General features: G+C 50.3%; 1 protein-coding gene across 1 annotated transcript; it reads left to right on the forward strand.

The window, feature by feature from the left end:
* Positions 1–644: 644 nt before the first annotated feature.
* LOC131272969 (ral guanine nucleotide dissociation stimulator-like) lies at positions 645–13,379 on the forward strand. Its single transcript, XM_071212731.1, has 15 exons — positions 645–767; positions 1,946–2,139; positions 3,502–3,695; positions 4,276–4,478; positions 5,208–5,423; positions 5,716–5,816; positions 6,286–6,373; positions 7,577–7,651; positions 8,102–8,188; positions 8,583–8,615; positions 8,974–9,095; positions 9,277–9,375; positions 9,700–9,874; positions 11,692–11,806; positions 13,219–13,379. Exons 1-15 carry the CDS (start codon positions 645–647, stop codon positions 13,377–13,379), a joined length of 1,986 nt encoding a protein of 661 aa, XP_071068832.1.
* The last annotated feature ends 7,775 nt before the right edge of the window (positions 13,380–21,154 follow it).

Here is a 21,154-nt window from a genome sequence, read left to right on the forward strand (position 1 = left end):
GTAACTAAGGAGGTGACCTCACTTCCTGGGTGAGAGGTCACAGCAGAACTTGGAACTCTGGTAACCAGGCACCCAGATTCCACAGGCAGCCCCTTCCCAGCTCACTTGGCAGGAGACACCCAAGAGGGAACTATGTTCTCCTGCTGTGTTACCAATTCATGAGGCTCCAGCCTCAACCAAACCAGGAATGAGTCCTTTAGCCATCGCTTTCAACACTGGCTCAGGCCTCAGCCACAAGGCTTCTGGTCATCGGCCAGGAGGTCCCCAAAGGAAATGTGGGGTGGCCCAGGGCCAGTCAATTCAGCACATGCCCCTACTGTGCTCCTGCCTGGGCAGCCCCACTTCCCATCCAAATCCCAGTGAGTTTGAGTCATGAGCACTGGGGCCAGCCTGGGAAGGAGCAGGAAGTCAGGGATGGGAACCCAGTAGGTGCTTCCCTGTCACCTGCCGGGTCATGACTGGAAGGCACCACTTTGGACCAGTAATAACCCTGAGCGCTCAGCTGTTATCTGCTATCCAATGGGGCTGGAGGGGAAGGCAGATGCCCAACTGGAACTGATCTTGGTCCCAGCCCAAACAGGGAACAACTTCCCTTGTGGAGAGGGCAGGCCACTAGCTCACTTCCTTGGCCTGGCTCCTGGGCAATGTCTTCCCAGAGTTCTATGCAGGTGGGCAGTGAGGAGCTGGAGAATGGCCTCATCTACAGCATCTCTCTGCAGAAGATACAGGCCTCTCATGGCCCAGGAAAGAGCCAGTGCTGGTTCCAGGTAGGAACAGGTGCCAACTGGGGTCCTGAAACAGTGGGGGAGCACTGCAGGGCCTGTCTCCCACCCTGGCCATTCCCTGGCTCTCTCTCCCAGGGCTTTAACCCCTAAGTGGCCCAATACCCCACTTCCTGAGGAATCTGGGCCCCCACCAATCACCCACCACACTGCCATTCCATAGGCCAGAGGGCAGGTCACTTCAAATGGTTAAAGGAACAGCAGAGAGGAGTCTTTTCTATGGGTTTCCCTTCAAGGTAGGCTGAGGGGTGGGCTCACCTCACACATGTGTGCTTTTTGCTGCTGTATTTCTGTTTCCACTGCCTGGTCCCATGTCCCCAGCAGCAGTCATCATGACTGTCCTTAAAAGTCTGCTTCAAGCCTGACTGCTCCTCTCACTTAAAAGGGATCTTGCCATGTCGGGTATCTGTCTCCTTCACCTTCCCAGGTCAGGTGCTGAGGCCTGACTTGGCTGCCCAATATTCCAGAAGGGAGGCAGCTTCGAGCAGTGATTTAGCCTTGGTGCTGCTGGACCTTGAATGGTCCTTCCCTGTGGCCGTCAGCACTGCTGCCCTGAACACCTCCCACATGCCCCAAAGCACTGATCCCTCCTGCCCCTGGCAGAGGCTCCCAGGAAAGGGATGGCTGAACAGAGGACACACAGACATCACTCTCAAGCACAAGGGCCAGAAAACTTCCCTAAGGGTAGAGGAATTCAGTTACGACCCTCTGTCTCTGTAGGCAGGAGCGTCCCTGCACCCTGCCTGGAACTGGGTCTTTTCATTTTCCTTCATTTTCCTGATCTGGGGTCAGGGTGGCAAATGGCACAACCTTGTGACTCTGACCCTATGAGCAGTGGAGTCCTGAAAGTCAATTACTGACCAGGTGGGTCTGCTGATCCCTGAGGCATCTGTTCAGATCCTCGGGCCTGCAGGGGTCTTTCTCCCCCAGGGACACTCCAGGCATCTGCCCTTTGCTGGGTCTAGGATCTCATCTTTCAGTTATTTCCTCACTTCAACTTCAATTTCAAGGCCAAGGACCTTCCTCTGCTAGAAGCACCCATGACCCCCTCAGTCTCAAGTCACTCAGGGCTTGGGGACAGCAGGTCTGCCCACAGCCCCAGCCCCACCTAAGGGTCCACAGTTCTCACTCTGACCCCACGTGCCTCCTCTGGTGCTCCCTAGAGGAACAACAACTCAACCCTCACAAGGGAGGAGAACCCCGTGGTATGCACAGTCAAGGCAGGCAATTGGGAGAAGCTGGTGGAGCACCTGGTGCCCGCCTTCCAGGAGGGCGACCTCATGTACATCAACATCTTCCTCGGAACATACCGGGTCTTCACCACCACCAAGCAGGTCCTGGACTGGGTGTTCCACAGGTGAGAGCCAGCCCCATCCCTGGCCACTTGACTGCTCTGCCCCCAACATGCTTGTGTCTCAGAAATGTCGTTTCACCCACTGGCCTCAGTTTCCTCCTTGGGAATGGGAGCAGTTAAAGGAAAAGCCTTCAAGGTTGATGGTAAGAACTACTGGGGAGAACCCATGGAAAGTGCTTCCCCGAGCCTGGCTCAGTGGACAGGGAGGCTGGAGGGGCAGTGCTGTTCTTAGGCAGGACTTTCCTCTTCCCAGTGAAGAAGCTCACAGCCACTCCCCCTTACCCACCCCAGTTTTCTCATTTCTAAAGGAGGTTTCAGTGCCTCCTTCCTTGGTGTTGTCAGAGCAGGGATCATTGTAGGCCACCAGAGGGGTCCAGAATCACCCTAGGTCTGAGAAGGTGCTGCTTAGGACTAAGTCCTTTACCAAGTATACATCAAGTGTCTACTAGGTGCAGACACTTTCTGAAGCATGTAGCTTCATGCAGTGAATAAAGCAGACAAATGTCCTTGCTCTTCTGAGTTCCATTTGAGTTGGGGCTGCAGGCAGTAACACGAGTCATCTTAAGCAGGGAGTACACTCAGTAAGTTAGCTGTGACATGCGCACGGTCTCTCCTAGATATGGATGTAAATGCCATGGCAGTGGTGAGCATGACATTTGTCTTGACATAAAAAGTGAGTGCACTTTGGGAAAGGGGCAGGGGTTCTCCTCACCTGAGACCAGTGTGGGGAGTTGGGTGGTTGGTGGCAGGGAAGGGCTGGGAAGAACACTGGACCCTACTCCTTCTATGGCCCTCCTGGAGGGCTGAGTCCAGAGGGATTTCCTCCCAGTTGGAAAGGAGTCAGAGGAAGCTGTGGGTGGGATTCTGGGGCACTGGTTGCAGAGGACCCTGTGGGATCATTGTTGGTCCTTGAGAGGGCCCTTCCCCACCACAGCTCCAAGACCCTAAAACACCATTTCATGCAGACCCATGACAGGAGGTGGTGAGCAGCCTGCTCTAAATCTGCCATGGACCTCAGTCCTGTCTGCCTCCTGCAGGGATGGCAGGGCCAGCTGTGCCCCTGTCATTTGGAAGGGCATTGTCAGTAGGAAGAGTAGACAGGTGACACATGGCAGAAGATGAGGCAGCTTCTTAGGCCACAAGTTACTGGGTGGGAGCCAGGAGGGCCCAGCACAGGACAGACCCTGTCCCCTCCTCACTCACATATTGATGAAGCTCCTACTGTATGTCAGTGCCAGACTAATAACAAACCAGTCCAAACCCTTCCCTGTCCTTATGGGCTTTATGACCCAGTGGGAGAGTCCCAGGGAGGCAGTGTGGCAGACAGGCCACTTTCAGACTCTACTGCCACCCACCTGCCCTCAGCACCCTCTCTTCCCTGCTGGGTACCTGGTTGGACAAGTACCCTGAAGATTTCTTTCAACCAGCAGCCTCTCCCTGCCTCAAGCTGCTGGTGGGCTATGCCCAGGTTCATTTACCTGGCTCTGCCCTGGAGCACCACGCCGAGGTTCTGCTTTCACAGATGAGTCATCCTGAACCCACTGAGGCAGACCCAAATGGTGAGGAGGCTCAGGGTGGTAGCGTGTGAGGTTGTGGGCTGGGGGCCAGGGCTTGATCACATAAGCAGGACCTCCCAGAGATTGCTCTTGGGCCAGGAGCAAGGAGGATCCTCAGTCTAGTCTCCTGGGAGACTGCAGTCTGGGCACAGTTTTTTGGGCTGGTTATCCCCTAGAAGTAATGGGATCTTCTCTGTATTTGAAAGACACTTGGAGCCATTCATAGGGTCAAACCTAACTCTTCTCCAGCTCACTTCAGCTCCAGAGCTCAAAATGCCTCCAGAGCAAACTGTGGCACCAATTCCACCATCTTCAGCAGACACAGGGGAAATTCCAAAGGCTGATTTGGCTCCATCACCACCTCCACCACTACCTATGGAAGTAGCACATATAACCACTCTGCAGGTAGAGCCAGCTCCATCCCCAGATGGAGCCCCTGCTGCCAGACTGGAGGAAGTCACATCGCCATCTGCAGCACAACTTCCTGAGCTGGAGGCAATCTCACCAGTGCCTGCAGTGCCACCTACACAGCCTGCACCAGTGTCCGTTCTGGAGGCACAGCCTATTTTTTCACCTTCACCAGTACCACCTCTCGAGGGGAAGGCATGTCTGGCAGAACCACCAGAGCCACTGCCAGAGCTAAAGTCAGCAGCAGGGCAGGTTACACCATCAGAACCTTCCAGCCCCTGGCCTGAGACCTCAGAGAACCTGCTGAGTGAGGAGAAGGCTAACCTCCTGGCTTTCCCTCCTGAACTGGTGGCACAGCAATTGACACTGATGGATGCGGTGAGCAGCTGGGATTGGCAGGATGGATTTGGGTGGATCTTCCTCCCAGGATCTGCCTTAGCATACCCTGACCCAGAATCTTATGATATTGTTCCAAAGCCTGGTTCCACTCCCAACATTGTAACCTGAGCGAGTTTATTAATCCCAAACCTGCACTTCTCTCTAGAGAGTAGATATAGGACACTAAACATACCTGCCATACACATGGACTGTGAAGATTACATGAGAGCAAAGAAATAGAAAGCCTTGGGGGGGGGGGGGCTTGGCCATTGGGCATTGAAGGGAGCTCAAAGAGGTGCAACCAGCTCCATGGGTGGCCTTCTCTCTGCAGGGGGTCTCCACAGCATTGATACTAATATGACCCTGATGTGCACTGAATCCTTTGGCAGGCACCCAAAGCCTATGGCCCCCACAGGGCCATGCTCATGACTGCTAGCTGGCCCAGGAGGCATTACCAGGAGGAGCCATGGTACCACCTGGGCCTGAGGAGGCTTGAGGCACCTCCTGTGCTGGAATTTGTGAGAGGGACTTGAAAGTGCAGCTCTCTCTTCCCCTCTAGGCTTGGGCCCTGGGTCACTTGAGTGCTAGGTCTCCTCAGGGACAGAGAACACACTCTGTCCTCAGCCTGCTGAGATCCAGCTGATACCACTGGATCCTGGCCTGGGTCTTGAGGGTCTTCAGGATCTAAGGTGCATGGGTGTGGGGCTGGCTGACATCTCCTCTCCCCAGGAGCTGTTCAAGAAAGTGGTGCCCTATCATTGTCTGGGCACCACCTGGTCCCAGCACAATGAAAAGGGCCAGGAGCATGTAGCCCCCACCGTCTGTGCTATCATCACCCAGTTCAACCATGTGACCAACTGCGTCATCACAACCTGCCTTGGGGACCAGAGCATGAAGGCTCAGGACAGGGCCAGGGTGGTGGAGCACTGGATCGAGGTGGCCAGGGTTTGCTCAGGGGACCCTCTCTGTAGTTCTGGAGCCCCCTCTATGCTCTTATCGACTCTCAGTCTTTGAGGCCCTTCCTGGCCTGTAGCAGAGCCCTACGATATCCTCACCTCCCACCCATGCTACTCCCTCAGGTTGAGTGTGGGTGTGCCTGTCTGGGTCCACAGCATGCCCTCAGGGTCACTCTGTGTGTCTGTCTCATTCTAGAGGGGAGATGTCAGCTGAGGGTCTGAAACTAGAGCCGGGGGGTGCCCTTACCCCATCTCACTGCTCATTCTTTCTCCCTTCCCAGGAGTGCCAAACCCTCAAGACCTTCTCCTCACTCTATGCTATCCCCTCTGCTCTTGAAAGCCAATCAATTCACCGTCTCAAGAAGACATGGGAGGAAGTTTCCAGTTGGGCAGGCCACTTGTGGGACACCAGATTGGACCAGGGACCTTGTGGGGGCTGCACACTGCCCTTCAGGGGGCTTGGGAGGCAGTGGTTCCTGGGCAATGGCCAGGTGAGCTGAGGCTCTACGTTGATGAGATCAACTATTCTACCTCAGCACTGGTTGCTTCCTCTGCCAGTTAGAGTTGAACCAAATGGGACCATGTTAAATGCTTGCTTGTCAGCACCACCCTCTATCCATTGACATTTACACATATCAGAACCAGATGCTCATGAAATGGGATGGGGTACCTCATTGTGCCCACTGCAGAGCCCAGCTCCCAAGTCCCATGATGTCCTGTAACACTCAGAGCTGCCTAGGTTCAGCACCACCCACTCAGGCAGTCTGAGTCCCAGCTGGCTAAACTAAAATGGATTAGCCTTTACAGCCTCCTACCCACTCCTACCTTTCTCCTTCCTTCTTGCCCTCCCTCAGGGACAGCTTCCACCTCTTTCAGATGCTATCTGAGTTTGTCTCCAATGAGAACAACCTCTCACAGAGCTGTGAGTTAATCATTAAGGTAAAGAGGAGGCTGGAGGGTCAGGGCTCTGGTGGTGGGATGTTAGTTTTTCACTAAAAGTTTCTTTGAACAAATCCAGTCTGGCCTATTCTGAAGATGTAGAGGAATATGCCTGCTTTGTGTGCTGCTTGGTGTGCTGGTGTAGAGGAATATGCCTGCTTTGTGTACAATGTGCTGGTGCATTGTAGTGCAGTAGGCTGTTGTTCAGTGGAGGTGGCTGGGACATTCCAGGAGGAGATGATGAACTGGCAGGATGAGAAGTCTCCATCTGAGTGGGAGGGTTTCATAACTGCCTTGTGAATAATGACATGTGTGCCAGAGAGCTAAGAGAAATATTTAGGAGACTGGAAACCATGGCCGTCCTTCCTGAGCATAACTAGAAGCTTTCACATTAAAGAGGAAGCAAAATTTCAATGCTAAGTACTTTTGGCAGCATCCACCCTACCTGAGTAATCAGACCTGGAACCATGGAGACCCATTCCTGAGTGGATGCCAGACTTGTCTGCACACAGAATGTCCTGAGTGGACCTCTGGAGAGGGGATGCCTTTGGTATGGCTTCAGGCAGACTTTGGGGTCTCCACTTCTCTTGGCTGGAGCAGGAAGGTGCTGCTCAACTCAGCCTCCAGAGACATTCCATCCTCAAGCTCCAAGGCTGGGATGTTATGAGGCCAAACCCACACTCAGAGGCTGGGAGAACCAGACACCAGTTAGTGGTGGTTGATGGTGGGGTGAGGTCAGCTCAGATGTGGCCTCCGTCTGGGGAACAGATGGTGTCCTCTGATGCCCTGAGTGAATCATTCCAAGTTGACACCCACATGGGGCTCTGTGTCCTCATGTGGAGATGAGGCATGACCATTTAGTGTTGCCACCCTCACAGTGAGGTGGTGAAGCTCAAGGGAGAAAAGGAACGTGGTTGAGCATTCTTATGACTCTGAGGGGTAAAGCATGATGGCCAGAGCATCTTTGCTGCTAGCATGCAACTCTAAGCCCTCTGGACTCCTGATGTGGCTGTTCAGGTCTCTATCCTTACACCAGAGATAGAGGCCCAGGGAGGCCAGTCCTCTTACACAAGATCATGCAGGGGATATCAGGCATATGATGGAAGCAGATGTCCACCTTTCCACTTGATTCAGGTGTCCAAGACCCCAGGGACAATAGTGAGGGAGAGAGGGCCTCACTGACCTAGTTCTCAACCTTCGCAGGAGGAGATCTCCAAGTTTTCAACCCAGGAGATGAAACCCAAAAGAACCCAGAAGAAGGAGCAGCAGAAAGAGATGGTGAATGTGAATGAGGTTGGGAGGGTCAGGGAAAGGTGACCTCAAAGTCAGCATGGGGACCTTCCTTGAGTCTTTCCCTCTGGACCCGTACACCTGGAAAGCCTCCCTTCAATGTCCCTGGAACCTTTAGTACTGTGAGCAGTGGGAATCCTGGGGGACTAGTTGCAGCCAGTCAGGATAAGGACCTGTAAGACCTGACACAGAGTGGATGGGGGGGGGGGGGAGGGGATTAAACTCGGTGACTTAAGAAAAGCCTGTGCTGGGAAGAGATTGCAAGGGAGTTTGGGGTCCTTGGAGTCTGGGAGTGAAATTAGGGGGTGTGAGTTAGTGTCCAACACTGTCCAGGGAAGGTTGTGTGGTCCTAGAAGTCTGAGACTAAGTAGCATTTAGGGCATGGTCTGGGGCACACCTCAGAGCCTGTGTTCATCCCCACCCTACCCAATGCCACAGGGTGTCATCGAGAGTGTTGTCCCATGCCTGGGGACATATCTCACCCAATTTTTGATGGTGGACAATGCAATGCAGGAATATTTAGAAGTAAGTGAGCCTGGGGGCAGGGGCAGGGTGGGAAAGGGAGCCTGAGGCTTGGAAGGAGAGGCCATTCCCTGAGCCCTGAGTTCTCAGCTGTGGGCATACGGGGTCTCCTGAACCCTCACAGCCTCCCTGGGGCTGGAGTGCCATGGCCTTCTTGCAGACAAGTAAAAGGAGACTGGTCCAAGGGCCCATCTCTCCACTGTCATCAGAACCTTGGACTAGAAGTTCTCTCTGTCTCCACTCCTGGTGCCCAGAGTCTGCCTGGTTCCATCCCTTATCTTGACTGCCTGTTCATGTTGAACCCTGCAGTAATGCAGAGTGACAGGGGCTCAGGTGTGATGATGAGCATGGCAATGAATGCGGGCCCCTTCATGATGGAGGCAACTCTGTCTTCCAGGGAAGGATGGTCAATTTTGAAAAAAGGAGGAAGGTGAGTAGCTGTGGCCATCACTGCTGGGGTGGGCTGGGGTGGGGTGTGGGATGGAACACAGAGACCCTCCTGGGCAAGACACCCCCAGACTTCATGCAGCTTCCTCTTAGCTTGATGGGGAGAGTTTGAGGAGAAAGGACAAGACCAAAGCCTCCTTCTCAAGGGTGAAGGATAAAGTTGGATGAAGGACAACTTCATGGAGGATCAATTGTGTGAACTCAGCTCTGAGGGCAGTTAGAGACTGGAAGGGAGTGGCGGGATTGGGGAAGCCACAGGAGCAAAACAGTCACTGGCCCCTATCCCACCCAGGAAGACCACCCAGGCCTCGGCAGTGACTGTTCCTTCCCTCTGGCCCTAGGAAAACCAGATGATTGCTGAGCTCCAGCAGCTCCAGGCAGGCTCCTGCTACGACTCCCTTATGCCGAGTGAGAAATTTGGGGCCTGGTTTGGGGACATGAAGCAACTCAGCAAGAAAGATAGGTGAGGTCAAGACAGCATCAGGCCACTATAGCTGTGAGATCACCACGGAGGATCCTGGGTCAGCATAGGACCTGTTGCCTGAGGACAGCTGGGTACTCAAATGCCAACTGCTGTCCAGACCCTGGGAGGGAGACCTGAGGTGTGGCTCCTGGGACCTTACAGCCACCATTCTGCCCTGCAGCTACCACCTGTCTTGTGAGCTGGAGCCCCCATCCCAGTTGGCCAGTAAGAACTTTAAGGACAAACACCACCTGGAAGGCATCAAGCCTTGGAGTGAAGAGTGAGTTCCCCATCAAGGGTGGGCAAGTATGGGCTGGCTCAGGACTCATGGAAGCTTCAGGCTAAGTGTGGGTTTGGGGAGCCTGACAGTTTAGCCTGGGGGCCCCAACTCCACTCCCAACCAAGCCTGTGAGTTGGATGTGTTGCCCCATCCCTGGGCCTGTTTCCTCTTCCGTGAAATGGGGTGATGCATGATCTCCAAGTGAATCAGAGTCCCTGTCTACTATTAATGGAATGACCCCTTAGCAAGGTGCAGTGGTAGCAGGGGACAAGTTTGGTTGCATTCCAGGGGAGGCCCCCAAGGTAAGCTGACCTATCCATCTAGCTGCCAGGCCCCTGACACTGAATCCAGTGGCAGTAGCAACCCCTACTCCAGTTTCCAGCTCCACAGTGGGGATGCAGCTGATTCACCCCACACACACGAGGCCGGTTCCTCCAGCTCGAAGGTGAATATCTACCTGGACCATGACCTAGAGTCCCAAGATGACCATGAAATGAAGGTGAGTGACCACCTCTTCCCATGTCAGCCCTTGTCCTCACTCTTCTTTGCCTGCTTGGCCTTGTCTGGGTCCACACAGAGGCCAAGAATTGTTGACTCCTAAAGAATTTCTAGACCCTTCTAGAGATTCTAGAGCAGTCCTAGGCAGCCCCAAGGCTCCAGGCCTTCTGCTAATCTTGTGTCACACACAGTTGGGGCAGTCAAACTCTGCATCAACACAGAACTCTGTTGTCACATCAGCATCCAGAGAAACATCCTCTTCCTCCTCCTCCATCAAACCCTGGGTCAGATGGTTCATCCCCAGGCGCCAAAACTCACGACCATGCTATAAGTGGCATGTGATTGACTACTGCATTGTCCGTGTCAGCCTGGAGGAGGACAATGGCCAACATTACAAAAGCATCATGGTGAGCCAGATGTGTAGTTGTCCCCTGGAGCCCATCACGCGTTCAGGCAGTAGACACATAAGAAATGGCATGTTCCCTCTTTGCCATCCTGGAGTAGACTTCCCAGTTGGTGGCGGTGGATAGACAGCTACCTCCAGAGACAGGAAAAGTGTGAGTTTGATGGCAGTCAGGGCTCAGACAGTGGACATAGGGGCTGAGTCTGACATGCTGAGGAAGGCATAGCAAAGGCCCTCTGAGGCAGCCCCAAAGAGGAGGATGGAGGGCACAGCCTGCCAGACCCATGGCGGACATGTGCTTGGCCAGTCTGAGGAACAACCTGGGGCCAGGGTGAAGGAGCAGGGGTCAAGAGGAAGAGTTGAGATGAGAGAGGTTGTGGGAGCTGGGTCACATCAGGCCCTGTGAGCTGCTGAATGGAGCTTTACTTTCTCATGGGGGAGATGGGAGTCACTGGAGGATCAGAGCAGAACAGGGACAGCAGGTGACATTTGGTTTCAGAATGGAGGTTGGACCTGTCTGTGGAGACACAGGCCAATGAGGGTCTGATGCCATGACCCTGAAGGGATTATAGAGTCTTCCCCAGGATGGTGGCCAAAAAGATGTGAGCAGGAGTCAGATCCTGGATGGCATGTGCAGATGGAGCCATCCCAGCCCCCACTGCACCACTGCACAGAGGCTGGCTGAGCTACCATGTTGCACACTTGCCCCAGGCTGCACTTCTCTTTTGGCAAGGAGCAGGTGTGGCTTTACTAAGCTGTCTTTTGGTTGATCATTGTCCTAAGCCCTGCCTGTAGCTGGGCCTTCATGGTCAAGGTAACTGTGCCTGGACTTGCTGATCACAGCTGCATCCTGGAGCCTGGGGCAGTTCTGCTGTGCTGTAGGTTGTCATCCAGCCCCTCCTTCTCTCTGATATCAGAGCTTGGACTAGATGTTGTGTGCTCTACCCTGGGGGAGTCCTGGAGGGCCAACGCTGGAACAGTGGCACTCCCTGAGGGCAAGCCACCTCCTGTGATTGGGAGGTGTGAGGAAACAGAATGAGGCCCAGATTTTACTTCTCATTTCCCACCCTCTGCTGCATTGTCATCTTTTGTCCCCAGGGCCCTGGAAGTCCATAGCAATTGTGCAGGTTGAGGACCCAGGGGACAGGGTTCAGCATACAGGGCAGGGGTTTGGACCCACCCTGAGAAACAGCCTCAAGATGAAAGTGAAGTTTCTTGTAGGAGATGGGGTTAGGAATGAATGGAAAGAACCCTTTCTTTCCATGGAGGTCTCCACAGAAGAGCAAGAGAAGATGGTGAGGCCCCTTAGACCCAGTCCTGACCAGAGGTGGCTCCATAGGTCTCTGGCAGCTGCACTGTGGAGGAGCTGTCTCCAGGACCCATGCCCTGAGGGCCTGTCCTGTGATCCACCACAGGTGTCCAACCAGGAAATAGCTCCAGCTGTGATCCACAAGGCCATGGAAGAACTCAACATGGATGGGGAAAAACCAGAGGATAACAAGCTGGTGCAAATCATTTCAGAGGATCAAAGTAAGTCAGGGGCCAAGAAGGAGGGGGCAGTGGTTGGAAGAAGCACCATGTCCCCAGTCTGAAGTTCCAAGGCCCTCTCACCCCAGTGTACCTGACAGCAGTGTGGGTAGGCACCCTGCCCACAAACCAGGCTCCCCAGAGCAGCCCTCAGTGCCCACAGCCTCTTCTCCCTACCTGCTCCTTCTCCCTTGTGTCCCTTTTCCTCGACATGACCCAGGCATTGGGAAACCAAGTTCAAAGCTAACAACATTGAGGTACCAAGAGAAAATGCTTTTCACCTTGGATCAAGAGAAAGATGGCCAAGGAGAGGGGCTCAACTTGAAGGAAGTCTTTTGGACAGCAGGAGATGACTGCACCATGACTGGTGGACACAAGCACCAAACGTGCTACAGGCCATGCCTTTATGACAGGGAAAACTGGACCAAATCTTCTTGATCCCCTTTGGAGGCTCTCAGAAACTGACTCATTATTCTAGAAAGTGGAAAACTGAAAGATCTTCACAACACAGACCCAGAGCCAGTTGTCCTGGGCACTGAACCCATAGGTTTCCTAAGCCCCTGGGCTGGCTTCTCATTCCCAAAGGGAAGAGAAAATTAACCAATGTCTGCACACATGGTATGTCTGTGCACAATAAAGTTAACTGGATTCTTGTCAGTGAGCTTATCCCCTCTCCCAGCCACTGACCTAGCCATATTAAAATGACTCCCACAACTCCTAGAAGTTGGTTCTAAATCCTCTCTTGTCTTTTGAATGGGAAATGGGAGCTGTGGGGTGTGAAATAGGCAGAACGACTTGTCCTACAGAACAGGAAGACAAAGGCCTGGAGAGGTTAAGAAAGGAGATGAGCAGCCGCACCACTGAGGCTGGAGCAGGAGTTCAGCCCAGCGTTCCTCTCTTGCTGGCTCTAGGCCAGGAAGACAGGAGAAGATGGGATCAGTGTAAATCCTTGCTGGGTGGCAGGCACTGCTTGGTCCTGGAGGCCTTCAGGGACCCTGCTCGGGAGGCCTGGACCAGGGCTACCCTTCCCTGGGCCCCAGTGTCTTATCCTGGGTAGTGCTGGATTTGGGGGCCCTGCACTGTGTTCCAGAAATCCAATTTCAGCTCTGAGGTCCTGAGTAGTGAAGGCATCAGGGGGCAAGGTGAGGGGGAAATAGATGAAATCTTATCAACTCCGTTCTGCGGTTGCACGGATGAGTCAGAGTCATTTTAAAAACTAGAGTTCCTCATTTTCACCTGTGCCTCTGCAGCCTTTCCTTCAGGCAGGTGTCATTCAGAGGCTCCTTTTTGGTCCTGGGGTTGGGTTGGGGGATTAAAGTCCCCAGCAGAGGCCTGTTGTCATGGGGGCACAAAGGATTGGGGTGTCCTGTGGTCCCTCAGAGCACAGCTGACAACCCCTCTGCCCCACTCTCCAGTGCTGCAGATCCCAGACAGCGCAAAAGTGTATTACATGATGCCTCCCTCACCCAAGTATCAATTAATGCTTATAAAGTGGACCTCACCCATGGACACCAAGCTCAAGAAGAGAGCTATCTCAGCCTTTTTGGGGAAGAAGCTGAAGGGACCCAAGTTCTGAAAGGGAAAAATCAAATTGGGCCCTGGTACCTGCCAGCCTCAGGGTCCCCCTGCCCAGGTCTGCCTGGCCAAGCAGTTCTGCTGACCCCCAACCACAGTGGGCCAGGCCAGGCAGGCACTTCCCTCCTCACCAGACAGTCTGGGCTATTTATTATTGTAAATAGTAAATGTTAGATGTGAATATTTTATTATTAAAATCTTGTTTCAACTACAGCCTCGGAGTTGACCACTGGTTCTTTCACTTACAGTGTTAATTGAAATGAGGTGCAGCCTCTCGCATTGTTCATTCAAATAAGAAATCATGCAGTCATCAGTTTATTTTAGAAGGGAAAAGCAAAAAGAGCCAGCCACCCTTCCCTGGCTTATTGAAGCAAACACAGAAATCCCCTTTCACAGAGCAAAATACACTTCAGTATCAATACACCTAGAAGGAGCAGAGCCCACCCATGGGGACTACTGGATTTAGAAGTTGAAGGTACTTCCATTTGCCAGGACCATTTCCTGACCCTGGGCAGGGAAGTGGCTGCCTTTCTACCACTTTGGAGGAAGAATATTTTCTCCTTCTTGACTGAGGCTTTGTTTGAGCACCAAATAAGAACTTGTAGCTTTCAAGAACAAAGTCTAGATTTACATGAGCACTAGGTACAGAAAAAATAGAACAATTTTAGCAATGTGGAAAGGAAAAGGACAGAGGAAGATCATTAGCACATGGTCCAAGGGCAGGCAGAACTTTGCATCCTCAGTTTCCTTCTATGCCCAATGGTCAAATCTGTACATTAGATTTCATGCTTTGGGATCCCTATCCATGATATACAAGAATTCTCTCCTTTTGAGGGGACTGAGGGGATTGAAATGCAGCTTTTCAGCCCCCAGCTGGGCCTTTTTCATAAGCACTACTGCTTCCTAAGAACTAGTGCTTCCCACTGCCTTGCCATTCATTGTGCCATTTCTTAACCCAGAAAATCCCTGGCAGACCCTGGCCTCTGTGACCAGTACCTGGTGGCCTCTGCTGCCTGGCTGGGGCCTGAGGCATCAGCCGTGGGCTCTGAATGCCAAGAGAAGAATACTTACCCATTGTAAGCTAGAAAAACCCCACAGTCTTTTCTGTGGGTCAAGGTGAGGGCTTGGATGGTGTGGTTGGAGGTCCACCATCTTGGGGATCTCCAGTTAACACTCTGTTGTGTTGCTACTGATGGTCCTCAAGAGGAGTCGGCTCTGAGCCCTTAGAACTTGTAAAACAGCAGGTGCAGGTGCTGATATTGCTCACGTCCCCTGGGATGGCTGCATCCATTTTCCAAAATGTGTGCTTTGCTTTGGTCATTGGAGTGTGGACAATTCCTAGGGGGAGGGGTTGAGAGGGCCTGAGGGGGAAGGGAAGGCCACCAGGATTGAGAACCACTGTCCTACAGAGGCACACCTCCTCACAAAGTAAAGTACTGAATGGCTTCCTCTCTGGGTGGGACAGGCCCTGTCCTGAGCCCTCCCCTGGTTTCCCCAATGTTCAGGAGCTAAAGGTCTAACCCTGACAACACAAAGCCCCAGGACCCTGCCCCAGCCTCCTGCCTGCCCCAGCTGTGGGCATTGGAGCCACTTCAGAAGGTTTATCAGGGAATGAAAACACTATGAACTTACATTTTAATTAGCAAATATATATCTGAGCTAATCCATGTTCTCTGCAAATAACAAAGTTTCTAGCTCTCTTTACTGAGCAGACCTATAAGTAAGGAAAATCTGGTAGCTGATGCCCAGATTGTGGTCCCAAAATCCTATTTTCCATGAAAAGCAAATAGGGCACCTAGGAGGTATGTGTGAGTCCAGGTCTTGGCCAGGAAATGTGTGAGAGGAACCTAGTGATCATGGCCTAGTGGAGAGCATGGAAGGAACCAAAGTCCACAGGGTGGAGTCAACACATGACAGGAGCCAACTGGAAGGCCTTCTGGCCACATATGGGGCAAGTTTACTATCATAATAGCCAAAAAGTACAACTCCACACAAATGCTCATCAAATGATGAAGGGAAAAAGAAAATGAGATGTTAGCAGCTATAAGACATGATGAAGTACAGATATATGCTAGGAGGTGAGGGACCTGAAGAACATGATGCTGCGTGAAAGAAGCTGGACACTAGAGGCACTTACAGAACTCCATTCATACAAAGGGTCCACACTCGGCAAATCCAGACAGAAGATAGATTAGTGGTTGTTAAGTGATGTGTTGAGGGTCTTTGGGGGAATGTGACTGCTACTGGGTCCAGGATTTCATTTGGAATTAATAAAAATATTCTGGGATTAGATAGTGGTTATTGTTTTACAGCCTTATGAATATACTAAAAAGCACTGAATATGGCACTTCCACAGGCTGAAGTTATGCCATGTTAATTATAGCTCGATCAAAAATAAGTTGTTGATACTGGAAGTCCATAGTATTGTTTGCCTTTAGTGGGGCTGGGACAGCTTGTGAAATAGACAAACATCTGCACATTCACTGATGGCCTTAGAAAGCTCAGTGGTTTTCAGAGATTAGAGGAATTTGGGGGTGGTCAGGTGGGTTACTGTGTCCCTGGCTCTGGCCTTTCCCTTTGTCCAAATCTGTCCCTATCCCCCAGCCCACTCTGCCTTCACTCCTGGGATTGGCATCTCCCCTCATGTATTTTGGGGGGAGCTCAGAGAGTGTCTTCTCATTACCCTGAGCTCCTATGCAACCTGCTTGATGTCCTGAGTCTGCCACAGGTAAGAAAAAGTCTCTGTGGGAACTTGTACAACAGCAGATGCAGGTGCTACACTGCTCGAGCACTGCTGTGCTGCTGGTAACCTGCCATGGCCTTGAGCCCCCCAGGCTCTACCCTAGACTCCCTGGCCCTTTCTTTGGGCCCCAGGACCTCCCATGATCTGGCACCTAAAGGGTTCATGCCTCATGGCAGAGGCCTCAGGACCTCGACCAAGACTGGTTTTCTTTCTCTTGACCAAACTGCCAGCCTCGCTCCTCAGGTGCCCTCTCACTCACTCCCCCATCCTGACTACCTCAAAACTAATCTTATAGCTGTGGGACTGCAGAGAAAAGCCTCTCAAAGTGCAGGAAAACAATGGAAAAATGACACTCTCAGACCCTAACAATCCTAAATCTCACACTCACTCCCAACCTTCCCCTCCCAGCTCCCGCTCACTCAAGCCTTTGGGCTGTGCTGGGGCTGAGAGGCCCCTCACTAGGCAGTTCCTTCTCTGCCTCTTCCTCTCCTCCAGCCTTCCCTAACTTCAGGTGGCCTCATCACAGCCCCTTGGCTGTCTGGGAAAAGCCTGACCACATGGCCCTTGAGCCCCCTCTGCTGGCCAAAGCAGACCAGCCTTTTCCTGCTCCTTGTCTAGGAGCCATCAAGGCCTCCTGGGGTTGATTTTTAAATGGCCCCAGGAGAAGGGCCCTGTATCCAGGAAAGGGAGGAGAGGTAACATAGGAGAGGAGCTTTCCATGAGCAGGTGGAAGAAAAAGCAGCTGTATGTGTTTTGGAGATGGATTCAGTGGTGTATGGGGTGGGGTCAGTGACAGATAGGGAGGAAAAGGTTGGGACTGGGAGTGAGGAGAGAGGAGGTGAGCTGGGGACCATGGGAGAAGGTGAAAGAGAGAGCTGCCAGGTACCAGTCCCCTCGTCCCACTGAGAACTAGTCTGCCTGGGCCACTGCTCCTTGCAACCCAGTTACTGAAAAACACAGAATTGGCCAAGAGCAGAGACCCAGGGACTGTTAGAGCCTATGCTCATAGGTGCATGGACTTTCCAGGTGATCTTATCTCTGAGTGTCCTGAAAGCCATTGCTGACAATAAGGCTACAGTGGCTTCTGAGGTTCAGGAGTAGTGATCCAAGGGAGCCCTGCATCCTGGAGGAACCCAGAGCCTACACAACAGCCCTAGTGCCATGTCTGAACCTGGATACAAGAGGCATGAACTTGGGGCACAGAAGAACAGGTACTCCTGGCTCTCCAGTTCCTGAGATTTAGACAGTTGTTTGACATGTCGTCATGCTTGTCCTTATCCACTACATGTCTGCACTTGTCTGGATCCTGGAAAACAGTGAGGCTGTTGACACTGAGATGAGCTTCCTCCTTGGTGAGTGTCTATCCTAATATGATCCTCAAACAACCAAAATCACTGAATGCCGGTGCTGGAAGGATCGACTTGCCCTCTGTCCCTAATATGATCCTCACACACCCAGAATCACTGATTGCCAGCACTGGAATTTTGCCTTGTCCTTCATCCATGGGGGTTAAGGAGTGTTGTTCAGAACATCCTACTGAGCACAGCTCTCATGCCACCTCTTCTAGGAAGTCTACCCCGGTGTTCCCCAAGTTCACATAGAACTTGTCAGGCCCATTTTCTACACTCATGAACTTGAGTCACAGATAGTTGTTTTCCTATTGTCCTTCCTTCCTGTGGATTTCCAAGGGTACTCAAGTTTTATCCATTTAAGCCCCTCCTAGCCCTTTTGTGAACCAGGCACCAGCTGGGCTCTTGGATTCAGACCTGAATGGGACTGGATCCTGTTCTTGAAGAGTTTAGAAGCCATTTGGGGAGAGATGCTGATGGAAGATTACAGCAAAGGTTCTGAGTGAGGTCTCTGCCACATGTTGGAGCAGGGCCAGGCCTTGACGGCCATCCTGCATTGGTGCAGAGGAGCCTGCATGGAGCAGGAGCTCAGTCATCTCTTGCTGAGTACAACTGAGGAGAATTGGTGGTAGTAGTAGCCCTGGCTCATGTTTAGGGAAACTGAGATGCAAGTTAATGGCAGGGATCAGACTAGAACCCAGTGCTCCTGACCCTCTGTCTATTGGTTGCTTGAGCAGGATTTATATCAGTAAGTGAAGTTATGGCTAAATAACTCATTCATCATTCCCTCATTTCTTTATTCCTTCCAGGGGCCTACCATGTTACAGCCTGGAGATGGGGAGCAAAACCTGAGAGGGCACTTTCTCCATGGTGCTGAGAGCTTGGGGGGAATTTGAGTGCATTATGGGAACCTTTGATTAGGTCACTGGATTAGATCACGTTAGGGCCTTTGCTTTCTCTACTCAGTGAGGTGTGACCCAGGTTGGGTCTGCACCCTCTTGCTGGGGTCTTACATAAATAGAGAACTGGAAACAGAACACAGAAAATTTTGGATGCCATTTTTGAACTGTCATGTGAAAGAGGACTCCAGGACCAGCTACAGCTGACAGAGAGGCCAAGAGAAACCCCTGGGGACTGAGAGAAATGCCAGAGGCTGGACTCAGTGGAGCAGGCCTAAACTGAGGGAAAGCTACAATGTTGCTTTCCCATGTGGCAGGAACCCAGGATTTACCAGCAGATGACACTTGATGAGAAAGCATCTGTGACAATGTTGTAGAAGTCAAGAGAGGTTCAATTATTTGCATATTAGAAAGGCCAGGACTCAGCAATAATTTTGGCAAGGAAAAAGCTTTATTTACTGCCAGCTAGACTCGGGAGACTTCTGTTCACAACACGAGCCCAGAACAAGATTTTCAAGTTCTTTTTATACAGGGTTGGGAGTCAAATGGTGTTTTTATTGAAGAAAATGACATTCTGTGTTGGTTAAGTGTTTGTGTGAGTACCATATATGTTTTGAATCAACATAGTGCCCACATTCCATCTGGATGCAACCTTGAATACACATCCTTTCTGAACATTCAAAGTCTGAAGAGTCTATATTACTTAATTGAATTTCTAGGCACACTTGGACACAGAATTAGATAATTTTGAATTCATGCACAAGCTATATTATATTTCCACATTCGAGGTCAAGTTTAAGTCCCCTTATGCTTCAGCATCACTATTATCAGAGTCTGTCTGAACTGACTGGTATTATATAGAATTTACATTGCTAAATTGCCTCCCAGAACTGGAGTCTTTGCCATGGTCACCAAGGGGAGGACTGCAGCCTCTTAATGTCCTATACCCACAGGTCAGGATACAGACAGCTCAGGTTATCTACAAAGAGATTAACAGCATCCCACCCATAGCCCACATCAATGATACCTTGATTTGTACATTTTAGCAGCTTTGGAACTGTAAGCTTTTACCCTAGTAAATCCTCATTTTAAATGCCAAAAAAATTTGGTATTTTGTATAGGCAGCCTTGGCATACTAAAATAAAAGGATTCCTAATAAAAGGTAAAGGATTAATAAAAGCTCATGAGATTTCTGTTTTCTATGTTTCTATGTTTTTCTTTCTGACTCATGGCTGGACAATTTAAAACTGAAGCTCTAAACTCTATTTGCATTTGTCTGTATGTTTGAGAGATGAGATTTTCCTTTCTCTGGATGGTAATACCAAATTGACTTATAAAACACCCTAAAATGTTAATTTGCTAGAAGACAAATAAATGCTTATATATAAATTAATCTTATAGTCTTAGAAATTCAGTAAACCAAACTTCTAATATTTCCAAAGAAAAAAAGAGTATGTACAAAATTATACCAAAATTTAAGAACAAAATAAAATCAACAGAATTCAGATAAACATTTCACAAATGGGATTAATGAGCTCAGTGAAAAAAGATTAGCTATGACTTCTGTAATGGTATGTACAATATAAGCATAAATTTTTGGGGAGGTACATTCTCAATTTTATGTAGGTTTACTGAACAAATAAGCTAACATTTTATCTATGAGCTTTTTAATATGATGAAAAATGTAAATCTGTGTTTATACAAACTCAGTTATTATTCCAACAAACTTTTATTTGAGTAATTATGTTTCATAAGCTATTGGTCTGAAGAAATTTCCAATATATTTTTGGTAATTTAAATATTTAAGTTATGAAGGATGTGTTTTGTTAAGGGAAAAGAGATGTTTTGTCCTAAAATAAAATGATTGGTTGTTGCAGAGTAAGAAACCTCAATGTGTAGGAGAAAGTCAACATAGTATAGAAACTTGTAGAATGTCTGTGGAAAAGGAATTTTATTTGTCATGATCAATGCTGATTAAGATTTGATAGGTTTATGAGATTTTTGAGAGTTCTTATCAGAAAGCATGCTAATACAAAATAAGAATTTGTTTTTATCTTTGTTAAAAGAAGAGTTTTCTTGGTTTGTTAGACTGCTAAGAGGTTTAAAATGTTTACCTTAACCTTCTGAGTAATCTACCTAGAAGGCAAATATTGTGAATCTAAACAGATAATGCTCTGTTCTTTATATTATAAAACTTAACTGTTTTAGAAAATATACCTTCTCATTTTTAAAAGAACTAAGTCTTTGAACCTTTGTTTACTGTGGAAGTTAGTGAGATCTGCCTGAGACCTGCATGAGCATGACCTCTGCAGTGACCTTTGAAATGCACTTTGAAATCTCTTAACAATAAAACTCTTTTGTAGTTAATGTTTTCCACTTTTGGTCAAGGTCTTTTTCCAAATATAATCCTGTTGGGTCCTGGTAATCCCTTGGTGCCAGGGAGGCTCATCCCTGGGAGTCATGTCTCACATTGTGGGAGTAGTGGTGAGTCCAGGCACTATAGTAAGGCATATAGCCTCATGAAGTCAACAACCCTTGGCAGGCCCTATTTTGGGATATAGGATCATCTATTTCCACAATATAACAAAGTTAGAACCATTTGTAATTTCCTTACTCATGATTCCTCTATCCTTTTTATCTGAACCTCTCAGGTGAATGGTTCGTCTGTCTTCCCAGGGTCACTGCAGTGTCTATGGAGGTGTCTCTCTTCCTCTGTGTGTCTTCTCCTGTGTATCCACTTCTGTGTGAGAGTCTGTTCTATCTGCCCACTAGGGGTCAGGACTCA

Source organism: Dasypus novemcinctus, chromosome 30, assembly GCF_030445035.2.
Source record: "Dasypus novemcinctus isolate mDasNov1 chromosome 30, mDasNov1.1.hap2, whole genome shotgun sequence".
Taxonomy (NCBI): domain Eukaryota; kingdom Metazoa; phylum Chordata; class Mammalia; order Cingulata; family Dasypodidae; genus Dasypus; species Dasypus novemcinctus.